At 40.3% G+C, this 24,049-nt stretch overlaps 1 protein-coding gene across 2 annotated transcripts in view; it reads left to right on the top strand.

The window, feature by feature from the left end:
- Positions 1-24,049, top strand: part of LOC140741200 (uncharacterized) — an 83,877-nt gene that overhangs the window by 46,383 nt on the left and 13,445 nt on the right. For both annotated transcript variants that reach the window (XM_073071096.1, XM_073071095.1), the window contains exons 32-42: positions 4,810-4,908; positions 5,002-5,109; positions 5,784-5,837; positions 7,561-7,614; positions 7,809-7,862; positions 11,145-11,198; positions 13,355-13,462; positions 13,547-13,600; positions 15,800-15,853; positions 16,723-16,884; positions 17,209-17,316. In XM_073071096.1, the coding sequence (XP_072927197.1) occupies positions 4,810-4,908; positions 5,002-5,109; positions 5,784-5,837; positions 7,561-7,614; positions 7,809-7,862; positions 11,145-11,198; positions 13,355-13,462; positions 13,547-13,600; positions 15,800-15,853; positions 16,723-16,884; positions 17,209-17,316 (909 nt within the window). The remainder of the gene's footprint in view (positions 1-4,809; positions 4,909-5,001; positions 5,110-5,783; positions 5,838-7,560; positions 7,615-7,808; positions 7,863-11,144; positions 11,199-13,354; positions 13,463-13,546; positions 13,601-15,799; positions 15,854-16,722; positions 16,885-17,208; positions 17,317-24,049) is intronic.

The following is a 24,049-nucleotide window of genomic DNA, read 5'->3' as shown; positions in this document are numbered from 1 at the left end:
AAGGCAGAGTTCACTCAACCTATTCTCATAAGGCACGCTTCCCAATCCAGGCAACATCCTTGTAAATCTCCTCTGCACCCTTTCTATGGTTTCCACATCCTTCCTGTAGTGAGGCTACCAGAACTGAGCACAGTACTCCAAGTGGGGTCTGACCAGGGTCCTATATAGCTGCAACATTACCTCTTGGCTCCTAAACTCAATCCCACGATTGATAAAGGCCAATGCATTGTATGCATTCTTCACCACAGAATGTAGTTTTAGATTCCTGCAGTATTAGATATCACTATACCTCTCTGAAGTATTATATAACCCTATATCGATGCATATCCCTACAGTATTTCAGAGCCCTTGTAGTGTTAGAAATTGCTATACCCCTACGCATCCCAACCATGTTACAAACTCACTACAGGTACTAATCCCTATAATGTTACACTTCTCTATATTGCTATACATCCCTTTTGATATGTAGACTTTTCTAACTTTGTGGGGTTACACATTCATTCAGTGTTATATTTACTTTTACAGATGCCTATATTCTTACAATCTAATAGACTCTCACTGGCATCCCCTATACTGTTCTAAATGCCTGTAGTGCTTCAAATTCCTGCACTGTTGCAGGCCCTGAACTGTTGTTACCTGTATAATTAAGACGACAGTGTTGTTACAGACCCCTTTAGTGTTGAGTATTCCTTTTTTTAAAAGTTCCCCTGCACTGTTAGACACCCATATCTTTTTAACAGTCTCCATGGTACTAAACATCCATATAATGTTACAGACCTCATTACTTTCTCAGACCCCTATGTTGCTATAGATCCCTGTGGTTTTATCTATCCCTGAACTATTACAGATGCATTCCCATGCAGTTAGTATTCTCAATCAATTACTGAACACCCCTGTAGTCTTACAGAGTCCCCTCACCTCACAATGTTATAATTCTCTCTAAATTTTATATATGCCTATGTCAATACTCCTTCTCCCACACCCCCCAACTATCCAATGCTATTGCAGATACTCATGTACAATTACAGATCTCATTCTGTTACAGGCCCTTATACATGCAGACCACTGCAGTGTAACACTGTGCTATAATGGCCACCTGCATGCTGTTACATACAGATCTCTGCAATGTTACACCATGCTGTAATAGCCCACCTTCATGCTGTATCATCCACTTGTGTTGCAAATCCCTGTACTTTTCAGATCCCTTTACTTTCTTAGAACTCTTCACTGTTACACACTTTTGTGGCATTGTATTTCCCTAATACTGTTACACACCCTGGTGGTGATACTCTGTACTCCCTGGACTTCATCAGACCCTTTGCAGACCCCTAAGTTTTACATATACCTGCAAGGATACAGACTACCACCTCTCACTAAGCTCTCACTGTACAGACTGCCACCTCTTGTTTTTCCATAATGTTGCAGAGCTTTGCAATGTTATACATCCATATATCATTGCAAACCTTGCCCCTTTACATACACATTACTGTCAAAGTACAGATTCCTGAAATGCTACAGGCTCCTGCAGTATTACATGTCTGTACACTGGTTTGCACATTTCAGACCCCAATGATATTATGTTGCCTTCTATGAAGACTGTTCCATTGTCATTACAGCCCCATTCCATCTTCATAGTTACAAACACACAGTTACAGGCACTTATATTGTTATATATTCCTATAATACTCTGCCCTATAGTGTCAATGATCAATATGATATTACACATCCCTACTGTATAACAAGCCCCCATTGCTGTTTATGACTCTTACACTGTTATGTATACCAACAGTGTTATTTATCCACATAATGTTACGGACACTCCCCCTGTACCGTTATTGATCTCTGTATAGCCTTTCCTCAATTTATGTAAGTGGTGCATTCATGGGAAACATTTCACTAAACAAAATTTGATAAATTGAAAACAGTATGGAAATTGAATTATGAGAAATTTTATGCAGTGCACTCCATTCACAGATAGTAGGTGCTATTTGTTAAAAGCAAAAAGTGGCTTCATAAATTGAAGACGTATTTCAAAGAGTCAATGATGTCATAGCAAAAAACTTCATAAATCAGATGTTCAGGAATACCTGTACTGTTATATATCTGTATACTACTACCCCATTCCCCTGATGTCACATGGCCTTTTTCTGTTACAGACCTGTTTTGTTAGATTCCCTTTATGTACAGTTGGATTTGTTACAAACGCAGAGGGTACTTTACATCCCAATAACATTATTGACTCTTTATGCTGTTTCATACCACTATACAGTTATAGACTTTTGCAGTGTTAAAGATCCCTATAATGTTACAGACATTTTATTTACTGTTACTGATGCCCATGATTTCACATTATCCAGTTATACTCCTGCTCCTTCCCTATGCAGTTACTGAAATCCCCATGCAGTTAGACACCCCTGTACTGTTTTAGGCATGCATGGTGTTACATATCTATCTACTTTCTACTGCTATATTCAAACCCCCTGTACTATTTTAGATTCCTTTACTGTTACAGATCCTCCCCCATACTGTTTCAGTTCTCCCATACCTTTGCTAATCTCTGTAATGTTCCGGATCTCTGCACCAGTACATATCCCTAAACTGTTAGTCCCCTGTTGAGTTATGTATTCTTGCATAGTTGTAGACCTCTTTTCATCTTGCAGACCCTTCTAATGTTATATGTCCCGATGCAATAACTTTCCTTATGCGGTTTAAAAGTGTTTTGCATCTCAATTATTTTACAATGCTACTATTTTGTTACAGACCAGCTCCCTACCCACTCAAACTGTTACAGATGCTCCTACTCTGTTACGACTTTGTTGGTGTTACAAACCATTATACTTTTACAAATTCTTCCCTTCCCCTGGTGAATAAAGTTACAAGTTCTTTTACTTTTGCATACAACCGATTGTATTACTCATAGCTATAATGTTATAAAGTTATTGACCCCCATGATATTGCCAATCCCTGTAGAGTTACATACATCTATATTGTTACAAATCTCTCTATATAATGTTATATACAGTACCTCTTGTCCTGTTACAGATTTCTCTGCTGCTACAAAAACATGTAGTGCTACATATATCTGTACTATTACTATCCTCCTGTATTGTTGATTCATATCCCCAATAACACTGTTATAGGCTGCCGTTGTATAATATAGCCATTTGCCATTAAATAACACTACTTTTACAGAACCACACTCATACTGTTACAGGCCCCTATGGTGCTAAACATTATGACATCCCAGTCCATCCCATATTGATACAAAATCCAGTGTTACAAATACATATGCTGATACAGAACCTACCATATTGTTACACAACCTTTTAATTTTACATATCCAAGTAGTATTACAGATCACTTTGCACATTCTTTTGCAGATCTGTAAAAAGTTAGATTTCCTTAGGCAGTTATATCCTCACAGTGCTACAATACCCATGTTGTCCAAAATCTATTGTGCTACATACATCCCCTTATTGGTGCAGACACCTGCACTATTACACATCTCTATACAGTTATACATCTACTGTATATCATGTTATAGACTCCACACTGACACAGGTCTCCTATATAGATGGCACTCAAATTTATAGCTGTTCGGGTTACAGAAATTTGCCCTTTCAGAATTCACAAAACTCAACCCAAAAATTTGGGATACGGAATAAAATGCGCTAACATGGAATTCAAGAAAAGGAGTTTAGAATTGAACTCTTTTTTTTCGTTCAACTTGTGTTACAGTAAACCACAGTATGGACATTGTTTTGGAATGCAACCCCTCCCTAACATGGGAGTGCCTGTATTTTTACAGCCACCTATAGCTTTACAGATAACTGTTTTTGTACACTCTTCTCTGCTACTACATACTCTACGGTTTTATATCCATATCTTGTTACATATCCATATCCTGCTATATGCTCCTATCCTGCTTCACATTCCTCTCATGTAATATCTCCCTATACTTTTACTGATTCAACCGTCGACGTCCTGGGGGTTACCATTGACTCGAAACTTAAATGGACCAGCCCCAGAGTTGCTGTGGCTACAGTGCAGGGAAGAGGCTGGGAATGCTGGTTCACCTCCTGACACCCCATACACTCTCCACCATCCACAAGGCACAAGTCAGGAGTGTGATGGAATGCTCTCTACTTACCCAATTCCATTAGCTCTCAGGAAGCCCAATACCATCCAAAACAACACAGCCTACTTGATTGACACACCATCCGACACTCTAATATGCATTCCCTCCACCTTCAGTGCACAGTGGCTGCAGTGAGTACTATCTACAGTATACGCTGCACTCACACACATTGCCTCTGCTACAAAGAAGGGCAAGGACAGCAGGCCCAATGGAACACCAGCACCCTCCAAGTCACCACTATCCTGATTTGGAAATATCACCAGCCCTTCGCTGCTGTTAAGATCAAAATTATGAAACTCCCTCCTCAACAACACTAGAGGGGCTGCAGTGGCATACCATTGCCTTCTTGAGGGTATTTAGCTATGGTCAATGAATGTAATCTTGCCTGGGATGCTCAGATCCCAAAAACTGAATAAATTGTATTTTAAAATGCTGTTACATACCCAGTATGCTTGTATATTCCTGGCACTAATCACCACATCCCATTGTGGTTAAACACTCTAGCATACACCCTACCCTGCATTATGCATTCTATTTATGGTATAATTTCATATCATGTAACATACCCTATTATATTCATTTTCTTGTTCTATCTAAGCTTATCCAAGTTGTGCTTTGGCTTTACCTTTGTTCAAATCCCTGTTAAGTGACATGCCCGTCCTTGTCCTCAGGGCGAACGTGGTTTCCCAGGTGAACGTGGATCTCCAGGTTCTCAGGGTCTGCAGGGTCCCCGTGGACTTCCAGGTACTCCTGGTGCTGATGGTCCTAAGGTAGGATGCTACCTTTACTCTTATGAAAACTACCATTTTGTTTAAGCATTTATGAAGACCTTTCTCTAACTAGGCTCTTGTTTCATTTCACAGGGTGCAGCTGGTCCTTCTGGTCCCAATGGTGCTCAAGGTCCTCCAGGTCTCCAGGGTATGCCAGGTGAAAGGGGGACTGCTGGAATTCCTGGCCCAAAAGGCGACAGAGTAAGTTTCCTACCTTAGCCCTTCCTACCCTAATTAAATGTGTGACACCAATAGACCATGTTTTCTACAAGTCATTCTCGTTTGTTGGCATCACTATGCTATTTCTTACTCTAGCCTGAGTTCCTAAATCTTTTCCTTAGAAAAAGGACTTTTTCACAAGCTGGCTGAGGGCTTCAAGATTAAGACAGGAATTGCCAAAGCTGATCATGTGAACTTCTTAGGAACAGGCACAAAAAGTAATGAGATTATGAGTTACACAAACTATTTGCACAAAGGACAATATGGGGCGGAACAAGTTACCAGAAAGGCAATCGAAGCAGACAACATCAGCAGGTTCAGTGAGCCACTGGATATTCACCTAGCCAGAAAAAATATTAAGAAGGCAGCAAGCAGACTGGGGTTGATCAATCAAAAAGTGCAGTCTTTTAGGGCCTAATAGCGTGTTAAATTTCTCACATTCTCAAATGTTCATACTGTTGAGACCTGGTTTAGTTCTTTGAGCGCTAGTAGTGCCATATTTGTAATGAACAAAAATTCTTCTATTTTACATAAAGTTTGATGATTGGGGGGTGTAGGAGGAACAATGTTTATGAGATCAGGAAGTAAAGTAAGTAAAATTTCATTGTTGTACTAGTGCAGTACTCATTTGCCTCTCCCTCTCATTTGTTTCTCAGGGTGACAGTGGTGAGAAAGGTCCTGAGGGCGCACCTGGCAAAGATGGCGCACGAGTAAGTAAAACACTCCACAATCACGTTTTCAACATTGTTTTCAATTTACATGTGTTCATTAATGGGTCGCTTAAAAAAAGATGGGCATTCTGGATTGCGCCACATACACTGTGAACATAGAAGATTTCGGCCTGTATTTACACCCCATACTTGATATGGTTACCCAATCTAGTGCAATCTTCGGCAACTGCAAAATTCGAGAGGACCTACTATAGATATTGCCCTCTGTTGAATAGTCTGTACAATGGGGAGCACTTTTGCTTTATAATGGTGGACTGCCCAAAGCAAATTGTGTAAATCCAGGTCTGGGTCTACGGATTGGGGTGGGGTCAGGAAGGAAAGAGGCCCAGGGGTCTGAGATAGGGAGTGGGTATAGGTGGACATGGATTGAAAGGGGAGTTGAGACAGGATGTTGAGATGGAGATCATAAGAAGGTCATTGGGGAGGTTGGTGCAAGAGTCAGTTTCCTGATCAGTAAGTTCGTTGAGAGGAGAGAGTAGAGAGAAGGTTACGGTGGGAGATTGATAGAGGGGTATAAGCTGCCAGAAGTTGTTTTGCTGAGGCAATGGTCGGCAGCTTGGGTCAAGTGGGTGGAACAATGGTTGGTAGGTCAGTAGTCTGTGGGGGTGGGGAGATGGCAAAGAGATACTGAGGAGGCAGTATCACGGAGCTGTTGATCTGAGCTTGCTGGTGGCAGGGAATAATGGGTGGTGGAAGTTGTCACCATAAACAGAAAGGACGTGTATGGGATGTCCAAAGGGGAGCCATATTTTGCTTAAAGTGAGACCACCAGTTGGGGGAACACCAGAAATATAATGAGTGTAGTTATCCTCTTTTGTTCAAGAGCCTGATGGTTGAGGGGTAGTAACTGTTCTTGAATTTGGTGGTGCGAGTCCTGAGGCACCTGTATCTTCTACCTGATGGCAGCAATGAGAAAAGAGCATGGCCTGGGTGGTGAGGATCTCTGATGATGGATGCTGCTTTCCTACGACAGTGTTTCATGTAGATGTGTTCAGTGGTTGGGAGGGTTTTACCCATGATGTACTGAGCTGAATCCACCACCTTTTAGAACATAAGGAATAGTAGGCCATCCGGCCCATCGAGCCTGCTCTGCCATTCAATAAGATCATGGTTGATCTGACCATGGACTCATCTCCACCTATCTGCCTTTTCCCCAAAACCCTTAATTCCCCTACTATGCAAAAATCTATCCAACCTTATCTTAAATATATTTACTAAGGTTTGTGGGATTTTCCACTCAAAGGCATTGGTGCTCCCTCCTTAGACAAGTTCTTGGCACAAGACTCCACAAACTCTGTGAAAGACTATTTTGGCATGAAAATCCCAGAAGAATCATCCAAGTGTACTTCTGTCACCATTGGATGCCATTGCCCATGGCAGGGCTCCTCTGTGAATAGGCCCAACTGAAGCATACAGGCTCTGAAGATCACACTGAGAATGCAATGTTCCTTTATGTTTTTTTTTAATTCTTGAAACTGAATCATATAGCACCTAAAAATTTGGCGCAATGCAATCCAACTTCCAGGTGACTGTCACCTGGAAATTCCACTGTCAGTTCAACTCATTCCTTCTGCTTTCAAGTATACAGTATTACTGACTATAATGAATGTGTTATCAACAACAGTTCATGTAGTGGTAAGCTCCATGTGTTATAACTTCACTTTGAAATTAGTGTGATTGTTAATTCTCTTTCTTTTTCTAGGGTTTAACTGGTCCAATTGGTCCACCTGGCCCGGCTGGTCCCAATGGAGAGAAGGTAAAAATACTGAATTTTACTTTTATACAAAATGCTAACAAACCTTCTTAAATCATATTTGCAGAGGTTACTTATATGTTGCTACTCACATTAAATAAATAAAATATATATTTTGAAATGCTTCAATGTTTTCCTCTTTATTACTTTGGCTGCCCCCTACTTCTTAATAACACTTATTTTTCTGTCTTCTTTAGGGTGAGGCAGGTCCTCGTGGTCCAACAGGTGCTGCTGGTGCTCGTGGTGCTCCTGTAAGTGTGAAAGATGTTCTTCTTTACTTCAAAAATAATATAGCTGATGAGATTTTTTTAAATCCCACATGAACTCTGGGATGTATACTGAATTTAAAAACCCAATTTGGGAGTTAAGATAACATACCTTGTTCAGTGCCTAATTATGCAGATACTAGAATTCCATCCTGCAAATTTAATACAGGTTGAAACTCTCTTGTTACACTTGACCAGACCACAGAAATTGCCCCCAGTCATCTTTCCCTGAGCAGGAGAACTGTTCATTTTAAGTATAGATGCATCCTGCATTCTATAAGTTTCTAAGAACTGTCCATAACCTGATATTTCCCTAAATTGGGAAATGTGCCAACTGAGAGTGCTAAAGTTGCACTGATAGGTTAAATAGATACTGTACAGATTAGTACAGACCTTAGTTAATTTTAGGTCTTTGTTAGATCTTAATTAGAATGACTTAATTAGTACAGATCTGTACTATCAATTCAAGTCATGCCAGATCAGATTGTTGGACTAGAGAGTTTCAACCTGTAACTAATGCTCATGATTTATGGCTCAAAATTTATAAAATTGTCTCTAGCTGTAGTTCCAGTCATATCTTACTGTAGTTTCTTTCTTATCTTCATCTGTGCCCTCTCCAAACTCATCTTGCTCATCAAACCTACCTCTTAATCCCATTAAACTGGCATCAATCCTAGCTTCCTATTGACTGATATTTTTAATGGTTCTGTCTCTCAGGTACTAACTACTTCCCCTTCATATGTGCTACATCACATTTCTCAAAGCCTTTCATTCCTTTGTCTTTCCAAAATACCATCCATTCTTCAATCTCCCTTTTGTCTGCAAGATCATTGAATGTACTGTAGATTTTCAAATTCATGTTTAAGCGCTTAGATATATTACTGAAACTCAGCATGTAAGTGAGGCAGATGAGTAGAAAAGAAAAAGATATTTTAGCCTTTATTGCAGGAAGACCTGAAGCCAGGAGCAAAGATGTATTGCTGCATTTATTTATTTATGACTTTTGTGAGACTACACTTGAGAGTTTTGTGCACAATGTTGATCTCTTTACCTTAAAAAAAAGATTTGCTTGCCAAAGAGAGATAAAGATTCACTGGATTGGGTCAATGGATGGCAAGTTTGCCGTTCAACGAAAGATTGAGTTGACAAGCCTGTATTCCCTAGAGTTTAGAAAATGGAGAGATCTAAACTTACCTTGCTTAGAGGGCTTAGTGGGTTAGATGCAGGGTTGGATATTTCCCCTGGCTGGGGAGAACATTTTGGAGGCAGTGATCATAATATGTTAGAATTAACATAGTTATGGAAAATGACAGTGAAAAAAGGAGTAACGTTTTCATATGAAGGAAAAGGATGTAATTAGGAAAGTGTAGGTTCAATTAGATACCAAAACCGTGTGTGTGAAGGCAGAAAATGCATATAGTTCTAAATGAATAATTTGTACCTTATTTCATGGAAGGGGTGGATAATATAGACACATCATGAAGCAGGAAGTATAATAAAATATTGGAATTAAACAAAGAGTGTATACTATAATATGAGTTATAGCATCTTTAAAAGTGCACCAATTGCCAAACATGGATAAAATATATACAAAGCTTTTAAAAGAAGCAAGGAAGAAATAGTACAGTCCCTAACTATTCCGGTTCCTTTTAGCTACAGGCATACTGCAGCAGGGTTGGAAAACAATTAATGTTGAACTGTTATCCAATAAAAGAGAAGGGAATAGACTGTGAGGTCAGCCTCACATTGGCAGTGGGCAAACCGTTGGATGTAATTATGAGAGGCAACATAAATCAGTACTTAGAGTGGCAAAGATTAATCAAGGAAAGTCAGTAACTTGATTGAAGATCTTGAGGAAGGGCACTGAGGGTACCACATCTAATACGTTCAGGAAAAGCATTAGGAAATGTCTTACTTGGCTGATTAGACCACAGCCAGAGTAATATGTACAGTTTTGATCAGCACAGTGTGGATGGATGTGTTTCCACTAGAGGGGGTGTAGAGATTGACAAGGGCATCACCAGTTTTAGAAATATATAGTTATGAACAGCGACTGAGTAGTCTTAGAACAAAGGAAGATAAGCAGAGAGTTAATGTGTCAAATTCTGAGAAGTATGGTCCAGGTGAACAGGAATGATGTCTTTCCCATGGCAGTGCAGTTGATAATTAGGGAATATAGATTAAGTAATTGGTAGAATTGGAGGAAATGGTTTTTCACCTAAAGGGTGGTGGGGTCAGGAACTTGCTTCCTGAAAGATAGTGCAGCAGGAACCTTGCCGCATTTAAAAGGCATCTAACTAAGCATTTGAAAGGCCATAACTGTAGGTTTCAGAGAAAGAGCTGAGCAGTGTGCAGAACCATAGGTAGGTCTTTTGGCAGCAAGGAGTGGTGTGGAATAGTCAAGTTTAGAGAAAAATAAATAGATGCATGAGCAAAAAGGTACAAGGTCAATGTCAACCTGGAATGGATCAATTTGAAGTTATCAATTTTGATTTGCACTCACCAGATATGATGCATGGTTCCTTATCACTTGAGGGCTGGCCAGTGTGAGATTGGGATGTGAAGGAAATGCTCTAGGGTTGGAGACCAGAAAGGGTTATTTCTTATGCTTCTTGGCCTTTGGGATCAAAATTTGTTCCTTTAATATGGGCTGTGCATTGTTGCTGCAACCATTATTGCAACATCACCTAACCAGTTTCATCACCTTTGGATATTATGTATGCTTTGTAATTACTGCCATATATTATTTTTTATTTTGTCATTCGAAAATATTCAAAAGCAGTATCTTTTATAACAGATTATGAATTATGTCCATGTTAAAATTCCAAAATCCAAGCTAATTGCAGCATCGATTTGTACAAAGAAAATATAAAGTAATGATAGATTGTGTGAATTAACTCCTCGAACTACAGGATAGCTTTAAGAAATTGCATGTTTTTTAAGTTTAAAGTGGGGACCAAATTGAATCATCCTCAAATGAGAACAGGGCTTGATGATGAGGATCTGCAAAAGGGAAACAACTATTTTATATATCTTGTTTAGTTCTAGATACATAATGTTAAAAGCTCAGTCTTTTCAGCCCAAATTTAACTTAATGTTCTGTGTGAGCTTTCAAGTTTTGTAGATGTGAAACAATAAGTTATTCATGAATAAGCTGAATAGAAACAACAATCCTTTGGATGACATTCTTCATTGGTCAGTGTCCTTCATAACAACTGGACAATTTAGGGTCACCTTTATGCATAACCTACTATCTTTGTCTTTCAGGGTGAACGTGGTGAGACAGGCCCTCCTGGTCCTGCTGGCTTTGCTGGTCCCCCTGTAAGTATTGATACAGAAAGATTCAAATAATTGTCTGAATAAGCTATAGATGCATATTAGCACACTACACAGAGATCAATTTCATAATAGGATATAAACACGTAGGCATCTTCTATTAAATAGCAAACATAGAGTGGATACATGTAAACACACTTGGGTCCAATTTATTTCTTTGTGTTGTTTAATTATATGTATTATATTTCTATTGTTACTTTATAGTATTCAGTTTAATGTTTTTATCCATGCAATTTAATATGAGCATTTATTGCTTCAGATGCACAGGCTAGTAAACTGTCCTCAACAGCCATCATGTCCTCTGCAAAATCAGTGGCTCTATTTACACTAATGGCATCAGTATCCCCTAATTGGGTAGTATTATTGCTATTTCAACCAGCAGCTGAATGTGATCGGGTACAACTTACTGCTGGATGATTGCGCTAAGATCCTCCCTCCAGAATCTCTGGGTGGTGAAGGTACAATTGTGTTCATCTGATGGAGACCAATATCTATCATGGACGATGGAGAATGATATCTCTTCCTAGATAGTGGAGGTTGAAAGTACTCTCAGAATTTCTGATCTGAGCGAGAAAGTGTGATCTAGGTACTAGAGAATGCTTTTATAGCAGCATACAGAGTAATGCAGTGGGGCTACAATCATTTAGATGGTTATGGATCCATCCTCATAATATGGATGATACTGAAGGTCTTGGAACTTCATGGTGACCCAATGAGCATTGTTCATTTTCAGAATTGAAAATGTGCTGCTTGCTACAATTATCAGGGGGTGAGGGGTGCTCAGCCTAAAAACATCAAGCTGAGTAGCAGTGAAAGCAACTGGGAGTAGTGGGGGTGGTGGCTAAATGCTGACTGAAGGTCCAGGGGACTGAAGGAAGGCTTGATGGCCGGGTGGGTGGTTGCATGCAAGGTACTGGATGCCTGTACTGATCATGTATGGGAGCCCCTTCCAGTATTATATGAATACAATATAGCTATTGAGAGTATTGCCACCTATCATCAACTAACCTTTGTCCCAGGATTGAATTTCCTGCTGAAAATGCATATTCACTTGGAATGGAGGACTGGAGTTACAAGGAGAGATTTGATAGGCTGGGATTTTTCTCACTGAGCATAGGAGACGAAGGGTGACCTTACAAAGACTTATAAAATTAGAGACATAGTCAGTTGTGTTTTTCCCTTAAGGTAGGGGAGTCTAAAACTAGAGGGCATTGGTTTAACAGGAGAAGGGAGAAATTTACAGTTCTTCACACAAAGGGTGGTGAATACCTTGAACAAGTTACCAAAGGAGTTAGTGGATGCAGATACAGTAACAATATTTAAAAGGCATTGGACAGAAGCTTTGCTAGTAAGGTGTAGGAGGATATGGGCCTAATGCAGGCCCATTTCTATGCCATATGATTCTGTCACTCTCCATGAGGTGATATATTTGAAGTTAACCAATATCAAGATTGGCACAATGCAGCCACATTTCCAGTGCTGAGTTAAACATGACATAAAACATTGGAAGATAACAAAACTCAATTACAATCAGTTTTGAATCCCATTTCTAGTAAACAATCCCTATTGGCTCATGAAAGTTGGACCACCTGCCCTCCTCCAGCCCCACAGTTGGCTTGATGAGGGAAGCTCTCTCTCTCTTGGGATCCCTGCTCCAAAATGAATGGCAGACCTCCTTGTGGTTCCCTGCCTTAGCTGTTGGAGGCCAGTCTCTCTAGGATCCCTACATTAGAGGCAAGATCTTCAATAAGATTCCCACCCTCACAGATGAAGACCAGATCTCCCTCCAGGATCCTTGCCTGAGCTGACGAAGGAATGGAATTGGTCCTATTGTTTGCTATTTATTTAGTTAGTTCATACGATTCAATTGTTATTTAATTCACATGGACAGCCACTGACTTGGTCATATGTCATTTCAACAGTTATTGCATCTGTTGCAAAAATTATGTCCTATATGTCCTAATTGGAGGTGCAGTGAATATTAATGCCCCTACTGGTCAGTGGAAGTCAGGTCGAACGCATACCCTTGCTTTAGCTGAGAAAAGTAGGATCTTGTTAAGGACTTCCCTGAGTTAGCTGAGATCACAATTTCAAAATTATTCTAGGCTATTTTTCACACTCCCATGTTTCTTTGCCAACAGGGTTCAGATGGTCAGGCTGGTCCCAAGGGCGAACCTGGCGAAACTGGACAAAAAGGTGATGCTGGCGCTCCTGGTCCTCAGGGTCCATCAGGTGCTCCTGGTCCACAGGTAAGACAAGAAATACATTATAAATTAGCAGAGATTCAACTTTCACAGATGATCACATTGAAATTACTTTCTTCTTTATCTTAGGGTCCAACAGGTGTAACTGGACCTAAAGGTGCTCGTGGTGCCCAAGGCCCTCCTGTGAGTATGGTTTTATTCAATCTGAGCTTTAAACCAAAATGAAAATAAGAATTCCTCTCAACAAAAGACTAGTACAATGTTGCAGTGAGATCAATAGTCTGAAACTGTTGAATTCACGTTGAATCCCAATTTGCCTGGGTGGAAGACAAGGTCCAGGTGGTTTCTGGAACTGGAATCCAGGAAACCATGTGTTAGAAACTAAGAGCAGGTTACTAGGTGCTCATGTGAAGTGTAATTCTGAGGTAAAAGCTACCCATAATCTGGAAACCCCCACTTTGGAGGCAAAAGCCAGAAGATGGGAGCCTAGAATAGGGGGAATGTTTCTTAGGGCCAGTAGCTAGAAGCGTTTAGCCAAACATGAGGACCTGGCAGCTAAGATTTGGGACTCTGGTCCCAAGAAATGAGAGCTGAAATTTCGAATCAGCTAGAATTTGCCGGGAGCTAGCAGCTAACTGCTGGAGACTGAACCTAAGGCACTACTGGGAACCATTAGGTAACAAGACCAGTTCCAGACAGGAAGATACTAGAAATTTCCAGGAGCCAGAAGCAAACAACTGGCACTTAAACTTATAAAAACCTTTGAGACTTACAGTTTGATTGGCCTCTTGAATTTGATTATTATTCTAAACTTTAGGTTCCTACGGATCAGGCACAGCTACGTTATCCTGCATAGCTGTGTAACTTAAATATGTTGAAATGTGGAAGCAGGAACATGATATTTGCTCCATACATGTTGAGAAATTGAATCACACAGCATTCCATTTTCATGTGCCTGATTCAATTTCTTCAAATGTTAACGGAAATTAGGACACTCATTGTGTAGTATGGTGATCACATGTTGAACACCATTCCAGGATTATCTGTGACATCTAAGATGTCCACATTGTCAATTACCTGCATGCTTTCAATGTGCCTGAGGAGGCGGTTTCTGCATGACTTAAAGGCATTTTCCGGATATTCCGTGCCGGGTTGAGTGTTGAGCTCACAACTCGACCTTGTAAAATAAAGGAAAATACTGCGAAATGTCTGTGTGAGGAGTGACGCACCACACAGTCTTTCATTCCGCATCTTGTAAGGCATGAAAATGCCCGACGCTGGCCTCTCAGGCCTGAATCAATGTCATCATCATCATCATCATCATCATTAAAGGCAGTCTTCACAAAACACATACCAGGCTGGGGCTGGGATCCTGACTCAGGTGGTTTCCCCTTTAGGTTAATTCCACAACTTCTTCCGAATCTTTTCAGATTCAGTCCTCCCACCCTCTACCTCCCTTGCCACCAGAAAATCAACGCCCTTAATCCTCTTAACATCCATTGCACTGTCTTTCATATCTACCATTTTAACTCCTTTCACAACATTTGTATGGTCTGCCATATTATAGGTCAATCTGCCCACTTAATCCTCGCCCACACCACATCTACTTTGTACTCTATTGTGGACGGTGGACATCCATTTAATCCCGTTTCACAGTCCATGCTCATGCCACCCATTTTCCACCCATTTAATGACTGCCCAAGTTTTAGCCTCTTCCGACCCCTGTAACTGAGATGCACCATGTCTTCTGGTTTATTTAATCATCTTAGTCTACACCCATCCTAGTGATGACCATGCGTGTTCCAAGGCCTGATGTTCCATTTCAAGTACAGTAACCCCTTATGGAGGAAAGTGCTGTTGGAATTTTGTATACAAAATTATAAAGGTATAGATAGGATAAATGCAGGCAGGCTGTTTCCACTGAGGTTGGGTGAGACTAGAACTAGAGGTCATAGGTTAAGGGTAAAAGTGAAATATTTAAGGGTGGCCTAAGGGGGATCTTCTTCACTCAGGATGGCATGTGTGTGAAATGAGATGCCAGCAGAAGTGGTAGATGTGGGTTCAAATGCAACATTTGAGAAAAGTTTGGATAGGTACATGGATGGGAGGGGCATGGAGGGCTTTGGATCTGGGTGCGGGTCAATGGTACAACCATTTGGCATGGACTAGATAGGCTGAAGGGCCTGTTTTTGTGCTGGAATGGTCTATTACTCTTAGTGAAGCATTACAAGAACATAGGAGCAGTGGTGGTAGTATTATTCATTATATAGAGAGAGATAAGTCAGGTACTAAAGCCACAATGCATAGTGTATGCTAACTTAGCATTAGTGTAAATTAAAATGATGTATCACCTTCAGATTTTTTATTTATTTCCTTTCTTAGGGTGCAACTGGTTTCCCTGGTGCTGCTGGCAGAGTTGGTCCTCCTGGTCCTAATGTAAGTAAAACACGAGATTGACTTTTCTATTAAATATATGGATACAAGTTATTCTTGGGAAGTAAGTGAAAAAAACAAAAGAAGCATTGATTTTTTTTTAAGAAGACTGCAATGGCAATAGGGCACAACAATTGGGCTCACTGCTTGGGGCTGTTGTGGGAGATGGTGATAACTAGTCAGGAATTTTCTCCGCTCACCCTTATGAAATAAGACCAGCATCAAGCTTGGCTGTCATACTTTCTAAGGTTACTAGCCCAGACTAACTGCCAACGATCCCAGAAAAAGATGGGGAACTTCTATATATGTACAGTGGAACAATAATCAATATTCTGATTCAGAAAAAAATTATTCTACTATACAATTGAATGTAGTTGTCAGCAAAATGGAGGGTACAACTAACAATCCCATCCCTGGTAGATAATGGAACTTGGCAAATAATCGAAAATGTGCTATATTTGATTGGCTATATATAGTACTGACTTTGACAGAAGATTGAATACATGTACAATTTAGATATCAGAAATTAATTGTAATACTGTTTGGGCTGTGAGGCCACATGAGAATAGATCGGTGATAGGCCCACCCAGTGTATCACATATTGGTTTGTCTTGCAAATATTTAGGTAAACCAGAAGATTAGCTGGAGGTAAGTTTAATTGAAACAAAAATATAGAATTCCTATTCTCATCATAGTATAAATTCAGAAAAATGGATATGAATTTAAGCGCATAAAAGAACCCATTTTAAATCAATTAAGTTACGCAGCAATTCAAGAAATCAGTCACTTTGCAACATTAGTTAAAGTCTCAGCTGAGAATCTTTTGCTCTATTCTCATCACTCTTGATATTAAATTTCGTTTGTTAATGTAGGGCAACCCTGGTCCAGTGGGTCCTCCTGGTGCTCCTGGTAAAGATGGTCCTAAAGGTCTGCGTGGTGATCCTGGCCAAGCTGGCCGTGCTGGTGACCCTGGTCTTCAAGGCCCTGCTGGTCCTGCTGGTGAGAAAGGAGAACCTGGTGAAGATGGTCCTCCTGTAAGTATAACATAAGAGAAAATCAAGCACTGACAACTGCCTGCTTTATTTTGTATTTATAGTCAATGTTCTGCTTCATTTTTTGGTGCAACTAATAGAGCTGCTGGTTCGATCCCGACCTCTGCTGCTACCTGTGTGGAATTTGCATGTTCTCCCTGTGACTGAGTGGGTTTCTTCCGGGTGCACTGCTGTGGGATGGTTAATTGGATGCTGTAAATTGCTCCTAGCGTGGTTTTGGAATCTGGGGAAGTTCTTTCTATGTCATAAGGAAACATGGAGTAAATCATGCATATTAAATGTAGATGTCTTTTTATTTTCTGGTAGGGTCCAGATGGTCCTTCAGGTCCACAAGGTCTGGCTGGTCAGCGTGGTATTGTAGGTCTTCCTGGTCAGCGTGGAGAAAGAGGTTTCCCAGGTCTCCCTGGTCCTGCTGTAAGTATAGCACAAGATTACATAAAACTGCCTCCCTTTACCTTCTGTACAGTTAGTCCCAACTTTATGGAGGAAAATGCTTCACTTAATGTTGGGTTATGTTGTGCTCTCAGTAACAGTCAAATCTAATCAAATTCAACAATATTTATACTTGAAAGATCTAGAAGGTCTTTGGCTCAATTCACTAGTCAGCAATATTAGCAAAACCTCTAATATTAAAATTAGTTTGTACAGAATAGAGACAATGTCAGTACAATAGGGTTTCATACATATATGTGCAGACCTATAAGAGGTACAGTATAGGAAGTAGAATCATGTGTTGTATGTACAGTATAAAAAGCAGCCTAGTAGAATGTACAGAAATGGATCATTTATGCAGAATGAACTGTTTATAGAACAGAACAGTAGGAAGTATGATGATGAAGCCTGGCAAAATTACAGTATACAGACCAAGCCTATAGGATGCATAGTATAGACTCGAGTCCTGTAAATCTACAGTATAGCCCTGGGTCTTATAAGTTGTACAGTGTAGGGATAAGCACCATTACACGTTTAATATAGGAACCAGTACTGGAGTAAATACAGTATATAGATCTACTTTGTCGAGTGTGCAGTAAAGGGATGACCAGACTCTAATGACATATGGTATAAAAACAAATCCTTCATAAAGTACCTTAGAGGGACCAACCATGTTGAAAGTACATGATAGGGATTGGTCCTGAAATATGTTCTGTACAAGTACCAACTATGTAGGCCATACAAAATGGGAACCAGGCATAGTTTGAACAATATAGAAGTGAATCCCGTAAAATATTCTGGATGGAGACCAGTTCTATAGTACAGAAACCTACACTGTAGAATGTACAACATAGGAACCAGGTTTGTAGTGAGTACCCTATAGAGTTGACCCCCCACAGAAGACGCAGTATAGAGATCGGAATTGTTGTAACTGCAGTACAGGGACCAACTTCTTCAAACCTTTATGAGGTACAGTGAAGGGTCCAGCCATGCACAATGACCAGCAGAGGGATTAGTCCTGCACTATGTACTGATGAGGGACCAGCCTGATTTATATAGTGGAGGATCAGGACTGAATAAGTGCAATACAGAGACCAGCACACAGAGTGTTGTTATGAGACCAATCATTAAGAATGATTGTTCAGAGATCAGGTCTGTATTATACATAATAAAGCAATCAGTCCTGCAGTATGCAATCTTATAGAAAGGGCATTATACCTGTGAAATGTACAGTGTAGACCTATCCTTTGAAGCTACACTATATAACCTATCCTGTAACTTTCTCTGAACATCTTCCAACACATTGGATCATTCCTTAAATAAGGAATCCACCAGATGTGGTCTCAATAATGCATATTAAGTATACCCTCCGTAATTTTGCATTCAGTTCCCCTTCAATAAATAATCTTTCCTAGTTACTTGCTATACCTCTATACTAGCCTTTTGTGAATCATACAGTAGGACACCTGATCCCTTTGCAATTGTTCCCTATTTACTTATATTTCTTTTCTTATTTTACCTGTCAAAACCTGTAATCTCACATTTTCATGTGATACTCCATTTACAAATTCTTTGCTCACTCATTTAACCTATGTACACCCTTGTATAGAGGCCAATCCTGTAGATTGGACAGTGCAGAGGTCACCCAAATGGAATGGACTGTGTAGGGGACAATCTTGTATAATGCACAGTATATAAAGAAGTCAGGCCTGTATAGTACCAGACTCTAGGATGTTTATTATTTTAGAAGAACCCTCCAGAATGTACTGTTTGCGAATCAGCCCTGTAGGGTGTACAGTATCTACATGAATCTTCACTGTATACATGTCCTATAGAACGGACTGTATATTTATCCTATAAAATGGACAGAGATGAATTTCCTGTGGAACCTATATATTGCAAATGACTTAAATGAATGTATAGGGAACAAAATACACACATGTAGTATAGGGACTAGTCCTTCAGTGTACTCAGTAAAAGAAGTAGTCCAGTGCTGTATACAATGTAGAATTATATATTTAGGACCATCTGTAGTATGTACAAATAGGAGGGCTGCTCTGTACCATGTATAGAATCTGATCTACACCTGAAGCATCCAAAAGAAAGATGGGACCAAGCCTATAATATACTGTATGCAGTATTTCAGAACAGTGTCATTGTAGGTCACAATATGTCTAGTTCAGAAAACTGAGATGTACTGACTCACATAGTGTATTTGATTGCACTGTGCACTGGATCACATTGTGCACCTAATCTTACCTTGCACTGAACTACATTATGAACTGGATTGAATTGTATTACCATATTATTGTATACTGGATCACACATTTACTGTATCATTGGATCCCATTGGGCACTGAATCACATTATTGAGTGTTTTATCAGAGTAGTTATTGGATTACAATCTGTGGTGCTTTGAACATTTTCAAGATACTGATCCAGGACGAATTTTGGAAACTGTTGTGATATTTATGATGTACTGTTAAACGTGATATATATTCTGCTAAAATGTGCAAGTAACATAAAACTTGGACTAATCCTGTCATGTGTACAAATAGCAGGGGGCAGCTCTGTGCCATGTGCATCAGAAACTGGTCAAGGGCTGTACCTATTTGTCATTCAGAGTTGCATTTTAAAGGCAAGCAATTATTTTTGCACACATGAAGTTTAATGGCAAATTGCGGAGGACTGCATAAGAGTTATTCGGGTTGTAATGCACAATCTGGCTGAATTTTTTACAATGCGCTACAACGAGCGCAAAATGCGGCATCCAATGAAAGTGCAGCATTGAGCGTGATGGCAGCACATTGCTTAAAGAAAGGTTTGTGTAGTGCTTTACCATGTCATGCAGAAATACTTCAAAAGCGCAAAGAGGCAACGGATTATTTCTGAACTGATGTGATTGTTGTTGTGTTGCAAAATGCGGCAGCAAGTCTGCAAACTGCAAATGATGTGAATGATCAGTTAACCTGTTTTTGATGGTGTAGGCTGAGCGCTAAGCAACTACTGAAAGCATTGATCTTGAGCATTGTCAGCCTAGTGCAGCTATTTCCTTGGATAATGGTGTGTACCAGATACAGCAAGTAACACTTTGACAACAAGGCGCTAAAGGCTTTAATTAAAGAAGTGAGCAAGCGTACGCTGCATGGAGGGCCGCTCCTCCTCAGAGAAACCTGGCTCAGCGGGTCTGAAAAGAAATCGTGGAGCATATAAATGCTGCTTCCAGAACTCGCCGAACCTGACAAGATGTTAGAAAGAAGATGAGAGATCTCAAGAAATCAGCTAAGGTAAGTCAATAATATTCATATGCACCTGCCATAAATCGGCATGCAAAAAAGTCAGCCTGGCAAACTTCTCACTTTTTTCTGCTTTTCTCTGAAAACTGGCATTTGGAAGTTCATTTGTCTAGCACTGCCATGACATACAAGGGCAATGAATGGATAGCATGAATGGGGATATTTATATATAAGCTATGGATTGCTGATGCGGGATGTAGACAATGAAGTGAATCTAGCAGGGCAATACCCATTCAATGAAAACATCTAGTAAACCACAGGAACTGTGCAACTGCATGTACAACTAACTGTCCGTGCTCTGAGTGCATTCAACATATCAATACTGTTCTTCTACTTGCAGGACAAGATGGCCTTCAATCAGCAAGAACAGTGCTACATTGGACCCAGCCAATTCGAGCCCCCTACCCTATTCGAGAACGACACTTTGGAAATAATGTACAGGGAGAGTATAGAGGGAGTGGGGGACGACAAAGCTGGAAGCTTCCAACAAGTTCATGGCTAGTATTATAATATTTTTGTTGTATCATTTTCATCTGTTAAATAACTGTCATTCAGGCACATGCTAACCTAAGTTACCGTGCAGGTAATACCATGGAATGACACATTATCTTCTTTTTTCACAGAAATGGAAAAACAGCAAGGAAGGCCACAATCACAACACTTTGTATCACAATCACTATGTCAAACACCAAGTACAGCTACACACTTCAGAGAACATAGATAGTGAGGTTTAGGAGGAACTTCAGGGTAAGTCGCAGTTCATGGATGAGGAGAAGCAAGAGGGCCCATTACTAAACAAAAGCCCAGTGTGGTTACCGGCTCTGATGCAACACGAGGATACTGAACTCAAAGGATCTGCTTAAGGACCTGTCTGAACAAGCCGTTCACCGGAATCATTTATGTACGTGAAATGTTCTCAGCAAAATCGTGAAAGGATTGTAGAGGCGTACATGATCTGGACCTGTGCTGTTACGGAGGAACGGGTGGTTGCGCTGGAGCTCGACAGAGTGTGCGGTAAATCCAGTGGACCTAGAGTGGTAGCCCCAGGGTGCAGATCACTGGCACATTTGGGACATTTCTCGTGAATGTTCATACTACCACTATAGAGAGCTAAGGCTCAGTTACTGTGGAAACTGGATGCAGACAATCCTAAAGGATTTACAGATGTGAGAGATGCCTGAATTCTATTCTCACATTAGTGGGCATTGAGAGAATGCACATTGGTAAGTAGCAGTCAAAGAGGTGACTGGTCATATTGATCCAAACTATCAAGATTCTCTACGTGAGTAAGAGAAGATTCCCTACATCAGTAACAGTAGGTGTGCAAGAAGCAGTGGTGAACATAACTGAGACTGAAGCCAAGCTCCCGGAGTCCATTCCACAGACATGTCGCTTGCCACTACAATTCCAGCAGCCTGACTATGGAACTCACCACCAGACCGTTCAATTACTCCTTTTGAGAGGGAATCAACAAGGAGGAGATGAGGTAGGCCAGGTGTTCTACCCCAACAAACAGGCACAAAGTACAATTTTCACTCTTGATACAATGATTGGAATAAAATCAATGGAATTAATTTGCACATTCTGCTGTGTGTTTATTTGTCTGTAGTTAAAGTTAAACATGGTCCAGGATTCTGGTTGGGAATAGATTACATCTGCGTACTAGAGAGTACAACTGCAGTTGGTTTAGTGATGCCTCACTAATTTATGTGGATGGCAATTTTATTATATGGAGCAACACCAGCTAGCACCTTGAATTCATGTTTATACGCCAGGCTTGCTTGCTGCCCAGCTAGTTCTGTGGCTGCACCTCAGATTGATAATATTACCATGGCTTTGACATTCTGTTCTTAATTGCAGAGCAAGAAAAAGAAACTTGCATTTATGCTGTCCTCTTCCATGTCCCCAACTGCTTCACTGCTAATAAATTATTTCTAAGATGGACTCGCTGTTGTTTTATAACCAAAGGCGGCAGGCAATTTTGCGTACAGCATGATCGCACAAGCGGCAAATGAGAATTATGACCACCTAATCTGCTTTTGCTGTGGTTGCTTGGAATTAATATTGGCTAAGAAACCAAGGCATCTCCATGCTTTTCGTTGAATGGATTCTTAGCACCCACCAGCATAACCAGTGGCAAATTAGGCTATAAACATTTAGTGTTTATAGACATGCTTTTCTGATTCAGAAAACAGAATGCTATCATCTGAGCCAAGCTGCCAGAGCAAAGTCAACACGAGGAAATCTGCAGATGCTGGAAATTCAAGCAACGCACACAAAATGCTGCTGGCCTGCTGTGTTCCACCAGCATTTTGTGTGAGAGCAAAGTCATGTCGTATTCTTTGGTTATTCATGGAATATTATAAGCTATCACTTGATCAGTAAGACATTTGAAATGCTATTTTAAGATAACTTAAGATAGTATTTTCTGTAAGATTCCCGGCTTGTAACAAGGTATGTGACTCAACTGTTGTATATATTAGTACATGGATGTCATGGGTCTTGGTCTTCCAGGAGCCATCCTGTTATTCCCTCATCCACTTCAGATAAAGATGGCACAAGAGATTGCCTTAAAGTGAAGATATCTTGAAAGATGCTGAGGAAGCAGGAATTCACCTACATCACTTGGTGCTAGAGCTGCACACCAGCTGAGCTCTCAATAGAATAAAATACCCTTCCATTTATCCTAGTACACAATTTTGTTTTCATGGGCCCAAACGCAGATGCAATCACTGCCTCCTGAGTTCTTGGAAATCCAGCAGATACAAAGAATTCTGATGGTTTGTTGCATCGCTGGTGTTAATCATAACCAATGTAATGAAGTGGCCGACTCCGTTAAATATTACGTGTGTATTTGTTGATGTGCAAGAGCTACATCAACAAATATGCTTGCCCTTCAGATATACCTAATCGTTGACTAGAAGGAACAAAATATGTAAAGTTTGGTGACCTTGGACACTTTCATGGTAACTAACAACATAACATGGATAGTTGAATGATTCCAGAAGTCCTCATTGAGGAGGAGCTGCTGGCTGTGTCTTAGCCCTCAGACAACATTGCCGCTGTTCAATTGTTTCTGGGTAATGGTTGATAACCCAGAATGATTTTCTTTCTGTGGGCGATACTGCATCCCAGACTGCGCCTCCTCAGCTCATTAAGTTTGGGTACTGCACTGATTCCAATACACGCTGACCTAAACAGCTGCAGTTGTACCTCTGTTCTGTAGCAACTTAGTAAAATGAAATAGTGGTGGGAAGATACTTTATGTGTGAAATGGTTGTCTCAACAAATGGTATGTAAAAAAAACTTTGTGGAGTTTAACCAGGTTTACTCATGCATTCAGAGCTGTAACGCTGAGTAGCCATCTCAGCTCACCTGCAAAGACTGGTTGTGTGTTGTATCATCACACTCCAGAAATT

Source organism: Hemitrygon akajei, chromosome 18 (genome assembly GCF_048418815.1).
Source record: "Hemitrygon akajei chromosome 18, sHemAka1.3, whole genome shotgun sequence".
NCBI lineage: Eukaryota > Metazoa > Chordata > Chondrichthyes > Myliobatiformes > Dasyatidae > Hemitrygon > Hemitrygon akajei.
The sequence above is the reverse complement of the archived record's forward strand: the minus strand, read 5'-3'. Positions and strand labels throughout refer to the sequence as shown.